Here is a 15,338-nt window from a genome sequence, read left to right as displayed (position 1 = left end):
GAATTATCTGAGCCTCAGCGGTGTAGGCTGTGTCTAGGTTATTTTGGTGTGAACACCCTCTTAGGTGTGAATGTCCCTTATTAAGGGTTAGGTCAAAAGATAATGGCCTTAGTGCCTATAAATACATTGTACATGGTGTGAATATTATCATTCATAATATAATCATTGTGTTCATGTGCAATCTCTCTCTCTCTCTCTCCCTAGTCACCATCACCATGGCCTGAGCTTCCATCTCCTTCGCCACCCTGTGATCCTGGCACCATGATATCCAACATGGTATCAGAGCCGGATTAACTCTTCTTCGTCCAGAATCCTTTCTCTTTCACAACCATCACGTGTTTCCATGATGAGCCCAGGTGAACATTTACTCCTCAGTGTTTTTATATCAAGCCACGTGAACCACTATCATCATCTTGCATTTTCTTCCCATGTGAACCACTATCATCATCAATAGACCTACTGTGATGTGCTGCTCAGCCCGCCTTTTGACGCTATGGCTCTGGTTCCTTCCGCCTACCTGCATCCATCGCTACTGCAATGCACATCTCCTATATGGCACCTCTATGGATCGCCACCAGCCGTCTAAGACCTGCACAAGCGCCACTACCTCTTTGAAATGCCACCGTCTATGCCACCAACAATAGGCGGTCCAACGTTCTCTGCAACACACCAATGTCTGCAGCTCCTCAAAGATCGTCGCCAGTGTCTGTAGCTCTCAGAGATCATCGCAGCCTGGTTCTATGAACATTTCCTGCTGGTCTCACATAAAGTATAGGGAGGACTTCTTTCGGCCATTGACCGGGTGACTGGGCCCGCGGGGTGCCATGTATGCAGGTACCCCGAAATTTAACGTGAGCTCTTTCGAATCCCAGCAAATGCACCGACATACGGACGTGTGTTCATAACTCTTTTGCACCATTGTCTGCACCACTGTCTAGACCGAGATTATCACCGGCCAGGTGACCGCTCATGCTAGGGCCCGCGGGGTGCCACGTATGCAGGCACCCCGAAATTTAACGTGAGCCACTTCTTTCCTTCCCTCTTGTCCCAACCATCATGCCAAAAAAGGTATGTCATCACGAAGCATCTTCTCATTGAAAGTTCTCATCTTACGCTTGCCCATCAAGTGTCGAAATCTTGGAAATGACATCGAAAAAGGATCTTCATCGGCATTGAGGGAGGCGGACCTTCCTCAATTCTTAGTTTTTTATATTTGGATCAAGGGTTCTCTGCCTAGGCTATCCCCCAAAATTTGAGTATCTTCAGAAGTCTTTTTGGAGTTGTAAAGTCTTGATGCTATAAAAGGCAAAGATGTATGCTTACCCTAGTTAGGAGTTGGGGGGTTATTAAGCAATACTCTCAGCTTTGGTTATAATCTGATTGAGGGAATAGCACGCATGGGTGGTGCACATGGCTAGGTCGCCTGGAGGTTGGTTGCTTCTTTTGCATTCGGGTCTCACCACCTTCACTTAAGGGGGGGGGGGAGGGGGGTGTTGGAATTATCTAAGCCTCAGCGGTGTGGGGTGTGTCTAGGTTGTTTTGGTGTGAACACGCTCTTAGGTGTGAATGCCTATAAACACATTGTATAGGGTGTGAATGCCTATAAACACATTGTATAGGGTGTGAATATTATCATTCATAATACAATCATTGTGTTCATGTGCAACCTCTCTCACTTGAGCTCTATTCTCTCTCTCTCTCTCTCTCTCTCTCTCACCCTAGTCACCATCACCATGGCTTGAGCTCTATTCTCTCACTTGAGCTCTATTCTCTCTCTCTCTCTCTCTCTCTCTCTCTCTCTCTCTCACCCTAGTCACCATCACCATGGCTTGAGCTTCCATCTCCTTCACCACTTTCACCACCCTATGATCCTGGCACCCATGATATCCAACATGTTCAACCTTTAATGCACTCTACTTTGAAGTCAGTGCCTCATACACAACAACTTGATGGGGCCCACATTGGTAGTAAGTTGTGATGGATTCTTATCAACAAATGGGTTCTGAGGGTCTGCAAATGCACAGTTGTCCTATTGCCCTGCAACTTTAGTGAGTTTTTGCTAGTTCGTATATGGATGTCTCATTGCCCAATTCATATGTTCATTTTTCTTAATTTAGTACTTTGTAGTGCACTCTTTTAAATAAGTCAAACATCTATATCTATTTGTGCAATCATTGCTCACTTGAATAGTTATAACTTAAGTGTGCATGGATTATAAATCGATGAACATGCAAACCACAATGATTCAACCCCCTCGAGCCCCAACCAGCCCCAACAGGGCTAAAGGAGGTAGTCCACTTAGTTCTTTTGGCTTGGCTTTAGTCCTTTTCTCCATCTCATCCCTCCCTTCCTCTCTCTCACTTAGGTTGAGTCAACTGATATATAGTAACATAGCATGAGGGAAGGGGGTGCTAAATTCAAAGTCCAAACATGTATATCTGTAAGAGTCAACTTATATATAATTACACAGCACGAGGGAAGGGGGGTGTTAAATCCAAAGTCCAAACATGTATATGTGTAAGAGTCAACTTATATATAATTACACAGCACGAGGGAAGGGGGTGTTAAATCCAAAGTCCAAACATGTATATCTACAAGAGTGGGGTAAGCATCTATGTTAATAAATGTATTTTTTTTAAAATAGGGGTATAAATGCATCCATGAGCTTTTATAGAGTGACCCCCCCTCTCCCTCCTCTCTCTCTCTCTCTCTCTCTCTCTCGCTCTCCATGTGTTCATATAAATTTTATTATGTATAATGAAATATTTTTTTTTCCTTTGGCAAATTGTGGTTGAGTGGCCACATAACATAAGGTGAACAAGTATGAATGGAAGTAGAGACAAAACAAAATCTTGTAATGCTTTAAAAGAAGCACTAACTAATGCACCCGTATTACAACTCTCAAATTTTGTTAGACCTTTCTTTGTGGTTGTTTACTGACGCTAGTACTTTAGGAGTAGGAGCTTTTTTAATGCAAGATGGGCATCCCATAGAGTAGAAAACTTAGACCCCCAAAGGTAAAGTATACTACTTATGATAAAGAATTGATTGCTGTGGTACATGCATTAAAATTTGGAAACATTATCTAATGGGTTAAGAATTTATCATTAAGACTAATCAACAAAGTATTAAACATCTACATTCTCAACCTCTCATATCTGATCAACCCATTAAATGGGCTACTTTTATTTCAAGTTTTCAGCCTACTATTTTCTCCCAACCTGGTAAAGAGAATCTAGTTTTGCTGATGTACTTAGTCATAGGCCTAGTATTCAGAATATTAATGCAGCAAAAACTCATCTTATGATTCTATGAGAGACTCTTATGACCAAGACCCAAACTTTGTGTAGACATTTGGACCAAAATGAGAGATAATGGTTGGACTCCACACTCAGAATATTCTTATCATGATGGATATCTCTTTTTCCAAAAGAGATTATGCATAACACAACCTTTTAGCTAGACGTAAAGGAGTAACCTCTACTCTACATAATATGGTCCAAGATTTTTACTGGCCAATGATGATGAAAAGAGTTGTAGCTAGATTTGTAGCTAAGTGTAATGTTTGTCAGAAAATCAAAAGCTATAAGGAAAAAAGTCAAGGATTATTCATGTAATGACAAATTTCTAGTGAACCATGGGAGCAAATTTCTACGGATTTCATTACTGGTTTTCCTCTTACAGCTAATCACAATGACATGATATGGACCATTGTTAATAGATTTAGTAAACAAGCACATTTTATTGCATGTAAAAAGACACTCACTACTAATCAAGCTGCACATCTATTTTTGAAACACATATTTGTTCATCATGGTTTACCAAAAGTTATTGTTTTAGATAGAGATTCTAAATTTTGTTGTGACTTTTGGACTACTTTGTTTGATAATTTGGGTACAAAATTAGATTTCTCTACTGCTCCTCAATCAAATGGCTAGACTGAAGTGACCAATAGCACAAATTTGGATCTTCTTAGAGCTTACGTGTCAAGAACTTGCCACACAAAAGAGAATCAAAGTACCAAAAGAGAACTTGCCACACAAAAGAGAATCAAAGTACCAAAATTGCACACAATAATCACGAATAAATATTCAACTCCAAACAAATAACAGATTTAAACATATTAAACATAGACATGGAAATAAACATGGAAGATAAACCATAGACTTGAAAATTGTGCGCAAAATAAACATCACCATCAATCAACAAGGATTGGGTTAAATCTCCCCCTCATGCGTGTTGGCTCCTTGCACGACATGAGTATTTAATCATGTATTCCCAAAAATAGGCCTTGAGCCAATCGTGAAGCTTTAGCCAAAAATAGGGCTCTTTTTACAAAAATAATCAATCCTTCTAGAGGATGTTCACACACATCTAGTGTGTACCAAAAATAATAGTGAACCTCTAGTTCACACGCACTACACCCGTGCACATCAGGGTGCATAAATATTCGAGTACAAATAAATGGCACACGGCCAACCAAAAATAATGAAGTATAACTCATAAATGTCGAGGTGATGTAAACGCCCATGCTTATGACAAAACCCGCGCGACACCTTGTTCGGTGACCCTTGCACACTCATGCTTGTGCAACACCTCGTTCGGTGACCCTCGCACAAGTACGACATCTCATTCGGCATCCTCGTACTTATCACCTATACTCAACAAGTCAACATGTTAGGTGAGGCAATCAAACACCAATATCAACAACACTAGCATGCATACACATGGCATCGCCCAACCACAGCATACATAGCATAGACCCGCAAAGCATATGCCAATCACACTTACAATGTAGTATTTAATATGACATCACTCATGATACTAATTGCAAGCATGGCAGTATAAACGCCCATGCTTATGACAAAACCCGCGCGACACCTTGTTCGGTGACCCTTGCACACTCATGCCTATGCGACACCTCGTTCGGTGACGCTCGCACAAGTACAACATCTCATTCGACATCCTCGTACTCATCACCTATACTCAACAAGTCAACATGTTAGGTGAGGCAATCAAACACCAATATCAACAACACTAGCATGCATACACATGGCATCGCCCAACCACAACATACATAGCATAGACCCGCAAAACATATGCCAATCACACTTACAATGTAGTATTTAATATGACATCACTCACGATACTAATTGCAAGCATGGCACAATGGTCGGATGGGCGTCCTTTTAATAGACCATAGAGGGCCAATAATGTAACATCCCTCTTGCTCGGGTTAGCACTGACCTCAGTTGTGTGTTTGATAGGAGTGTATTAAGTCAGGGCATGTGCAAAAAAACCGCTCGGGCATCCCAACGAGCATCTTCTCTCGGATGGTTCTTGAAGGTCAAAAGATATCTGTTATAAACATTGCCAGTTCTTGTAGCCAGTTCTTGTAGTAGTCTGCTCATGGTCAATAATTTCATCAGGTATTAATTGCTCTTCATCATCAACTAGCCCTGGAGGATGTTCACACACATCTAGTGTGTACCAGAAACAATAGTGAATCTCTAGTTCACATGCACTACACCCGTGCAACACATCGGGGTGCATAAATATTCGAGTACAAATAAATGGCACACGGCCAACCAAGAATAATGAAGTATAACTCATAAATGCCGAGGCGATGTAAACGCCCATGCTTATGACAAAACCTGCGCGACATCTCGTTCGGTGACCCTCGCACGCAACACCTCGTTTGGTGACCCTTGCACACTCATGCGTGTGCGACACCTCATTCGGTGACCCTCGCACAAGTACGACGCCTCATTCGGCATTCTCGTACTCATCACCTATACTCAACAAGTCAACATGTTAGGTGAGGCAATCAAACACCAATATCAACAACAACAGTAGCATGCGTACACAGGGCATCACCCAATCACATCATACATAGCATAGACCTGCAAAGCATATGCCAATCACACTTACAATGTAGTATTTAATATGACATCACTCATGATACTAATTGCAAGCATGGCACAATGGTCGGATGGGCGTCCCTAATAGACCATAGAGGGCCAATAATGTAACATTACATTTCATCGTAGCCTAGGCAATGGGATAAATATCTGCATATTTTTCAATTTGTTTATAACAATAGTACCCATTCAGCTACTTAAAAGGAACCATTTGAGATAGTGTATGATGGCAAAACATTACCTACACCTATGACCCGTCTTTCCCATACTATTAAGGTTACTAATGTATTCGCAAAAGATTTTAAGAGATTATTCATGAACAAGTAAAAGAAGCCTTTAGAAAACCTCAAGAAAAATATGTCAAGCAAGAAAACAAAAAGGGGAAACCAATGACCTTAGTACAAGGAGATTATGTCCTTTTGAGAATAGAGAAAAGAAGGCTCAAAAGTGTAGAAAAGAATCATGTTGTCAAATTGGCACCTAGATTTTACGGTCCTTTCCGAGTGTTAGACAAGATTAATGACTTGGCCTATAGACTAGAACTACCTTCCCATTGGAGAATTCATAATTCTTTTCATATTAGTTTGCTACGACAATTTAAAGGACCAGTTCTTACTCATCTAGTTCATGAACAACCTCCACGATTAGTTGATAATGAGGAACAGCTAGAACCAGATAAAATTGTAGATCATGAACATACCACTACATGTACAGGCAACACATAAACTAGATACCTTTTGACCTTTAAAAATCATTCAAGAGAAGATGCTAGATGGATGCTTGAGCAGTTTTTTTGCACTTGTCTTGACATTATTCACTCATATGAGCAAACATGCAACTGAGGACAGTTTTCAACCTAAGGGATGTTAGCAAATGCCGCTACGGCCAATTGGGGATGCCTGAGAAGCCATTGTGTCATGCTAACGTATTGGTATTGTGAGTGATTTCACCAATAAAAATACTAATGTGCTAGTATTATTGACATATGCTTAGCGGAGCCATGAGTGATTTCACCAATACTAATGTGTTAGTGTTATCGACATATGCTTAACGTGGGGCCATGCTAGTGACTATGTACTATAGGTGATATTTTCCATGTTGACACTATGCTAGTGTATTTTGGAGTATTGTGTCTGTGCCTTATCACACCTAACATAATTTGATTGTTATTATGCATTTAGGTGATATGTGCAAGGATACCAACTGAGGTGTCACATGTGTGTGAGGTTACGACTGAGGTGTCGCACGGGTTATGAGTGGTGTGAGGATATCGACTGAGGTGTTGCATTGTATGATTGAGGTGTCGTATAGATTTTATTGATGTGAGTATTTTTCACACGAGAACATTACTATTTTTGGTAGCCTTGAGAATGATTGTACAAATGATTTATACACATTTGTGCGTGGTGTTGCTATTATACTAGTGTATGATGCAATCATTCTTCTTACAACTTGTTTATTTTATGCTTGTCTTGATAATTTGTGTGAAGTCTAAGTTTTGTTCAACTATAATACATGGGCAATTTGATTTATCCTCACACGCACGCATGCACGCACGCACACACACACACACACACACACACACACACAAACACACAAACACACAACACGCATGCACATGCACACATGCACATGTGCACATACACACACATGCATGGATGTCTGCAAAGTGCACACATGTGCATGTTTATGAGGACTTGGTGTGTGAGTTGGTAAAAGTTTTAGTTGACAAAGTGTGATAATGGTGATGTGATATGATGCGATTGCCACATAACCAAGTATAAATTGTTCTTTTGTAAGATTACAATATTCAATGAATGTGAATATATGGAAGGCTCACAATTCCTTAATTGACTTGTTAGAATTGTGCTATTTGGATTTAGTTATAACTCTTCTTCCTTAATAGACTTGTTAGAATTGTGCTATTTGGATTTAGTTATAACTCTTCTTCCTTTTCACATCCCCCCCACTCGTGCATACTTTACATGTATAAATTTCATTATTGTATGCCCCACAACATTTTTTTATCCTTTGGTTAAGTTTGAACGATATGCATGTGGTCCTGTGACTTTCCCTCATCTTACCGCCCTTCCTTCTTCTTCTTCTATCCTCTCGTTCAAAAATTCATGAGATATCACATCGGTCATGTACAATCTCTAACTTGTGAACCAAACATAAAAACACGGCTCTCTCTCTCTCTCTCTCTCTCTCTCTCTCTCTCTCTCTCTCTCTTGCATATTTTATGGATACAAATTTCATTATTGTACGCTAGAGAACATTCTTTGTCCTTTTTTCAAACATATGTGGCCACATGACTTTCCCTCTCCTTACCTCCCCTTTTCTTATCTCTCCCTTATCTTTCTCTCTTTGGCTTTAATCAAAGAGTCCCAAGCTATCACATTGGTCATGTACAACCTTTGACTTGTAATCTAATATAAAAACACATCTCTCTCTCTCTCTCTCTCTCTCTCTCTCTCTCTCTCTCTCTCTCTCTCTCTCTCTCTCTCTCTCTCTCATACAATGGATTCTAGTCTCGCATTAAGGACAATTCATTACCTTTTGATATCATGTGGTAGGTGCCATTGGGCTACAACTAAACAAATGTATCTTGTCCCTCATTTCTTCTAAATTTTTGTCTTCTTGATTTGAAAGTAAGCTCTTGTCAAATTGATGTTTGTGACTTGTGACTTGTGGCACAATGATAAAACATTAAGTTTAGGTTGAGAGAGAGAGAGAGAGAGAGAGAGAGAGAGAGAGAGAGAGAGAGAGAGAGAGAGAGAGAGAGAGAGAGAGAGAGAGAGAGAGAGAGATCAACATGTATCGTGGCAAAGGTGTGGGATTTCCTTTCTCGCCTATGGATTCAGTTGACAGATAGGCCTATCAAGGTTAAAGATTGGATTTTTGGAATGGGCCGAATAACCTAGAACATTCAGTTTTCTATCATTTTTTTAGGTGGACAGGTTTGTGGCATATCTGGTTAACTACGAATGCCTTCATATTTGATGCAAAAGTGGGTATTACAGCTCACATAGGTTGTATAAAAGGGCTACTATTGTGGCAAGTCTCTTCCTTGTCCGGTCAGCTCATTTGGTGGAGAATGACATGGTTATATATTGGATGAGGGTACTCCAAGCTACACTTGTGGTTCATAGCAATTAGTGAGGGAAAGCTAGTAAATCACATGGCAGCCATGTGGCCATTTATAAAGTAATTTTGGTAATATATCTTCTATTACGGAGAGAGAGAGAGAGAGAGAGAGAGAGAGAGAGAGAGAGAGAGAGAGAGAGAGAGAGAGAGAGAGAGAGAGAGAGAGAGAGAGAGGTTACCCATCATTTTCCTCCATGGCCAAATGTTAGAAAATATACGAGGAGAGGTGCTTGGCTAATGGGACAAACACATGAAAGCCTAACCAAAGGAGGAGAAGCCTTGTCAAAAACCGAGGCGGCATCAAAGGAGAATCAAAAGGCTAACAACCATTGAAGTTGCATGAAGCTCAAGTGGAAAGTTGGCACGTTGCCAAATTTCAACTACCTCCCCGTTTTGTAGGTCGTTTGCTTAATGAACAACTTTGAAAACTTTCGTACATGCCCCCTTGCAACCTCATGAAGCTATATATGCATGGAAGTGGACACCAACTTTCAATGTTTAAGGAGGAGTTGGAATCCCCTTGTGAAGCATGTGCACATGCATTGACACACACTCATGTGGGGATGAAGGTATTAGAACTTTGTTAGATCTCTCTCTCTCTCTCTCTCTCTCTCTCTCTCTCTCTCTCCAAAAGGGAAAGAAATGTGGTGTGCCACAAGCTACCTTTTCTCACTACATATTCTCTCAAAATGGACACACTCTATCAATGCCAACTTTTCCCACTCCAGATTCTTTTTTTGGGGAATATGTGTGTGTGTGTGTGTGTATAACCGCGAGTACAACACAAACTCCTAGCACTTTGGCAAATTTGTAAACCACCTCCAAATGCAATAATAATTGTGTTGTGCTCGCACTACACCTTCAATGATGATCCAACACAAGCATTCCGAAAAGTATGACATTTTGTGAACAACTCATGTGTCTCTGAGGGGCATGTTTACATTCTTTGGGTGATTGCCTGGTGGACGACTCCTGTGGATTTAAAAACGGGCGATCGGGCTTGGCCAAAAAATTTAGAAATTTGGGTGTGTGTCAAACTAGGGGAGTGAGTGAAGAGGCTCTAAGTTGGAGCTCCACTTGGAGAAGCATTGCAATTGCACCATGGTGGACAGTGGTGAGATGGGGGAAATCAAAATGGCTAGGAAAAGGAGTGCTTGAAAAGGTCACGATGTGGATAAGGCTGAGTCAGCGCACAGCACTGAAAGTCAAAGCGGGCGGCGAGTGGCCACGTGGGCAGATAGGGCTAATGGGTAGATAGACGACACGACAAGGCATGGCCGCATGGTAAACAACGATAACAAAAAAACCGCGTGTGTACGGGGGGCGGGCCGGTTTGTGAGTTGTCGCGAAGCGAGCTTGGCGGGATTCGGGGGGGGGTCCGCAGCGTTAGGCGGTGGGTCACTGGGGTGCTAGAAAAACCGCCGCCGTACTTCAAAACCGCTGTTCAATTTTTGGATTCATTCGTTTTAATAATTTTGCCGTGACGGCTGGGGAGATGGCAGCATCCATGCCGAAGGATAAGGCGGGGTGGGGCCCGGCTGCCCCGTTGTCCTAAACGATGTTTCCAAGCTTGCTTTTTACCAGTCTACACGATGCTTATCTTCTACCCTCGTGTTGCGCACTGTCTCCTCATTCTCTCTCTCTCTCTCTCTCTCCCCCTCCCTCTCTTCTGCATCACCTGCCTGCATCCCGCCCCCCCTCCTTAAAATCATGGCATAACCTCCCTCCTTCCATGGCCACCACCAGCAGTGCCGACGACGCTTCCCCCTCCTCAGAATCCAAGGTACCATCTCCAAGCTTCTTCCCACCTTTCTCTGTTGGTTTATTGCCGTCTACTCATCTTCTTCTGGTTAGGTCTGCCTTAATTTCAGTTCACTGTTTCCCATTCCCATTTTCTCATGTCCCTGTATGGTTTATTTGATGTTAAATCTTGCATTCATCCCTTGTCACGGTCCCTTACTCATCTTTTCATTTCACTGCCTGATTAATTCGATGTTTCATCATGCTAATCATGCATTCATCCCTTCTTATGGTCCCTTAGTTCATCCTTCACCATGTTTCTCTTTTCACTGCATGGTTAATTGGATGCTCAGTTGTGTCTTAATCACACACTAACCATGCATTCAGCACTTCTCAGGGTCCCTTTTTGCATGGGTTGGTCTCAATCCACATAATGCTCCATTGTTGCTTGCAGGGTGTGGTTCCCTTGAGTACGTGGGTCCTCATCTCCAATTTTAAGATTGCTTACAACCTTCTCAGGAGACCCGATGGGACTTTCAACAGACATTTGGCAGAGTTCCTGGATCGAAAAGCGCCTGCAAATGCGACACCGGTTGATGGGGTGGCTACCATGGATGTGACAATAGAGAGGGCAATAGGACTGTGGGGGAGGGTCTTCTGGTCAACTGAATTGTGCAAAGATGAGGGCCATTTACTAGAAAGGAATGCAGATAGAGGTGATCTTTCCCAGAGAATGAGACCCTTGCTAGTGTACTTTCATGGGGGAAGCTTTGTACATTCTTCTGCAAACAGTGCCATCTATGATGCAATGTGCAGGAGGGTAGCCAAGATGTGTGGGACGGTGGTGTTGTCGGTTAACTTTCGAAGGGCGCCAGAGCATAGGCACCCAGCTGCATATGAAGATGGGCTAACCTGTGTGAGATGGGCGAAGAGTGCATTGGGAAGACAGTGTCTTGCTGTGTTGGGCTGCAATCCGAGCAAATGTTATGTTGCAGGAGACAGTTCCGGAGGCAACATAGCACACAACGTTGCCGTCAGGGCAGCCGAAGAAGGTGTTTCTCTATCTGGGATGGTGCTTCTCATGCCTATGTTCGGTGGGCAGCAGAGAACTCCTGCAGAGAGGTTATTGGATGGCAAATATTTTGTCACAATGAAAGACAGGGACTGGTATTGGAGAGCTTTTCTGCCTCTTGGTGCCAACAGAGAGCACCCTGCATGCAACCCATTCTCAGCCATTGCTCCATCATTGGTTGAGGTCAATCTTCCGCCGTGCTTGGTTGTTGTGGGGGGCCTTGATATTTTACAAGATTGGCAGCTCAAGTTTGTGCACTCTATGCAGAGAGGAGGCAAACCAGTTCAGCTGATGTTCTTGGAGCAAGCTACCATGGGCTTCTTCCTACTGCCCAATACTGAGCTCTTCTATTCTCTTGTGGAGAGGCTGAAGGAATTTCTCTGTGAACCTTAGCAGTCTCAATCCTTGTGGTGTCAGCGGCCATGACAATGAGGGGATGATGGTGGTGGAGATGACAATGATGATGATGCTAAGACCCATCTCCTCTCACCCTATCTTGAACAGTTTCCTCGCACCGGGCTTGTTGCCATGGCCTGCATAGATCAGCTCAGATAGTCCAGGTTTCTGGGCTTTTACCCCTTATTTTCTTGTTTTTGGTAGTCATGCTTTCCTTTTAGTGTTTCCATAGCTCTCACACAGCACAGTCTCTTGGGTTTTACACAGGGCTGTTTTTACCCACCCACTTGGCTTAGCCGTACACACGTGCAAGTGGGTATGTAAACATTGGCCCAAAATTGGGTTCATCTCCCATTTCTTTCCCAGGTTTGAGCCCTGCGGTGGCTCACTGTCTTCTTGAATGTGCCCTGCAGTGGTGTTTGCTTTCTGAAAATGGTTTCAAAACCAATGTATAATTTGAATGGATTTTAAGGGCTTGTGAATCTGAAACTGAGTATCTGGAATCTAGATGTGTCAGGAAACCCTATTTCTTATAAGTTGAATGTATGGGCATGCACTAGCAATTCAATTTTCTTTTCAGGATCTCCCACAACCCTAGTTATGTGAACCAGGGTTTGAGGGGGCTTGAATGGGGAAACGGCATGTCGGCAAGAGGGATAGGGAAGGAGAGAGAAGAGGAAGAGAGGATAAACACATGGAGATGTAAGATGATGTGAGTATGCGTCTTTGAGGCTAGGTAAAGACAAGATTGGTGAGATGACAGAACATGAGAGAAGCCAACATAAGCTTGAAATTGGGGTTTTGCAAGGGATACATCAGGTGGTACAGGGAGGAACCACAACTAAAATTGTGTAAAATACATTAGCCCAAGTCTTCACTATTTCAAGTACTAAAAGCATGAACTATAGAGATGGTTGAAAATTTACTTCATGGCTTCCTCTCTGACACACCCTTCCAGCATTTGATAGGTATGTAGATGTAAGTCCCAACTGAGTTAGTGTAGTGGTCAAAGCTTGTGACTTGTAATCTCTAGGTTATGAGTTCAAGTCCCACTAGGCTCTCTCATGTTATAAAGGGACACCTATGCTCGCTTGATGTGTTTGGTTGCTCGGGCTCTTGCCCCTTGAACACTCGAGTGACTCCTCCTCCTCGGGTGGTGGATCACCCGAGATAGGCGGATCCATACGAGACCCCTCCGCTGTTCCAGCGCTCGACTCATCGCGGTGGTCATGGGGGATGCCTAATTCGTGGCTCTTGCCCGATGGTACGTGGCCCTTGCCCGACCATGATAATTGGCTAATTGTTGTAAGGGGAAATCGGCTCCATCCACTTGAGTGGGCCCCGGGTGTGTTCGAAAAAAAAATCCATGCATAAAAATACACTCTATTGGACCCAGTTCAAGATGAACTGGTAGTTTAATTTGCTTGCAAGGCAAGAATTTTCAGCACATAAGGTATGAACCACAAGGTCATCAAAAGAGCAACTTGGAAATTGGCTCATCTTTTTAGTATAGTCTTTAGTCTTCTCCAAGAAGCCCTTTGTTGAACAGCGTACGGTTCCACCTCATGGTAGTTTGCATTGTAAGAGATGTTGCCAACCTTTTTCTCATTCTACTTCAAACCCTCAATGACAATTCTCACATGGGCTCTTACCTTAATCATTGAATGTTTTGATGCACCGGAGGACCCCGTTTTTTCTTTATGTACATTGATTCTTTCTTTCTTTTTATGAGCTAGGGCTAATTTGAGTTGGGATACTTCCTCTTAATGATGGGGTTATATGGGCAGTCTAAGTAACCTCATTGTACTTTTGATTTGGAGCTAGAAATTGATGACACTTGAAGGTGGATGGAATGGATGGAAGATGCTTAAAACTAACAAATGACTATTTAAATGAACCTATGTTAGGACACCAAGCAAGACCGGTTCATGGAGGGTTATGCTCAAAGGAGAATGTTTGAGGAGGAGTTGGAAGACTATTTTGACCTTAGAGAATTTGATGAAATTGGCAAGGTGATATTTCTTTAATTCAAATGGAGTAGCCAAGCTATGGTAGTGGAAAAGTGTAATTGCTAGGAGAAAACCTAGAGCAAGACTAATGACATAGAAGGAATTCAAGGTGTGTGTGTGTGTAGAGAAGTAGTACATCTCACTGAAGTAAAAAATACAAAAGAAAATGGAGTCTCTAAAGTTATCACAAGAAGGGAAAACAATGGAATATTAAAGAGATCAATTTTTGGAATTGTAAAAATACCCGCTTGAATGATGATGAAGCACTAACTGGTAAATTTATACAGAATTTAATGATGAAGCACTAACTAGTAAATTCATACATAATCTTGAAGAGAATATCTTGCTCCATGTGAGATGAAGTACCTTGGTAGATTTTCACAAGTAAGGAAAGCTTATTTTTTTGAGAAAATGAATAAAATACAATGACAAGCAACATAAGAGCTCATATGGGAGTGTAACAATATAATTTTTTTTGGAAACTGGAACAAGAAACTTCTAAAGTGGTGGTCAACAACACAAGTGATGAGATAAATGGCAACTTCCAAGGGAACCATAGAATCAAGGGAAAAATTAGAAGATGGCTTGGTAGAATGATCCCAAATTCATTGAAAAAGGTTGGGGCTATATTTTTTGAAGGTTGGTGAACAAGGCCACATGACATTCTAGTGTACAAAGAGAATGTCATTCCTAATGCCCAAACTCAAGAGGGAGATGAAAGCTAAAGCCATGGTGATGGAAATCCAATCACTGAGGAGTATGTAGAATAAGATATGGTTCATGACTTATCTATGCATGTCCATGCTGCTATTGAATTCGCACTCTTAAGAAAAAAGAAGAAGAGACTATTCGATAGGGCCAAGTATCTGTTTGGCAGCAGGTGTAAACCTGAAGAGAAACCTAGCCACCACGTTTGATATCTCTCTTCTTAGAAGGTTTTTAAAATGAAAGATTACACATGTTATATGCTCGAAAGCATAGGATCTTCAATGATTCCAATGATTACACGACATGTTATATGCTCGAAAGCATAGGATCTTCAATGATTCCAAT

General features: G+C 42.0%; 1 protein-coding gene across 1 annotated transcript; it reads left to right on the top strand.

Annotated features, from left to right (window-relative positions):
* The first annotated feature begins 10,684 nt into the window (after positions 1-10,684).
* LOC147636955 (gibberellin receptor GID1C-like) lies at positions 10,685-12,760 on the top strand. Its single transcript, XM_086800539.1, has 2 exons — positions 10,685-10,851; positions 11,263-12,760. The coding sequence occupies exons 1-2, from the start codon at positions 10,801-10,803 to the stop codon at positions 12,271-12,273; spliced, it is 1,062 nt and encodes a 353-aa protein (XP_086656665.1). The 5' UTR covers positions 10,685-10,800; the 3' UTR covers positions 12,274-12,760.
* The last annotated feature ends 2,578 nt before the right edge of the window (positions 12,761-15,338 follow it).

This window comes from Cibotium barometz, chromosome 7, assembly GCF_041138505.1.
Source record: "Cibotium barometz isolate CiBa-2024 chromosome 7, ASM4113850v1, whole genome shotgun sequence".
Lineage (NCBI taxonomy): Eukaryota > Viridiplantae > Streptophyta > Polypodiopsida > Cyatheales > Cibotiaceae > Cibotium > Cibotium barometz.
This window is presented reverse-complemented; position numbering and strand designations above follow the sequence as displayed.

What these genes read in the sequence shown, in the direction of transcription:
- LOC147636955 (XM_086800539.1), top strand. Translation starts at nt 10,801, where the DNA reads ATGGCCACCACCAGCAGTGCCGACGACGCTTCCCCCTCCTCAGAATCC. An exon ending in CCCCCTCCTCAGAATCCAAG is followed by an intron (nt 10,852 to 11,262) that starts GTACCATCTCCA and finishes TGTTGCTTGCAG; the next exon opens with GGTGTGGTTCCCTTGAGTAC.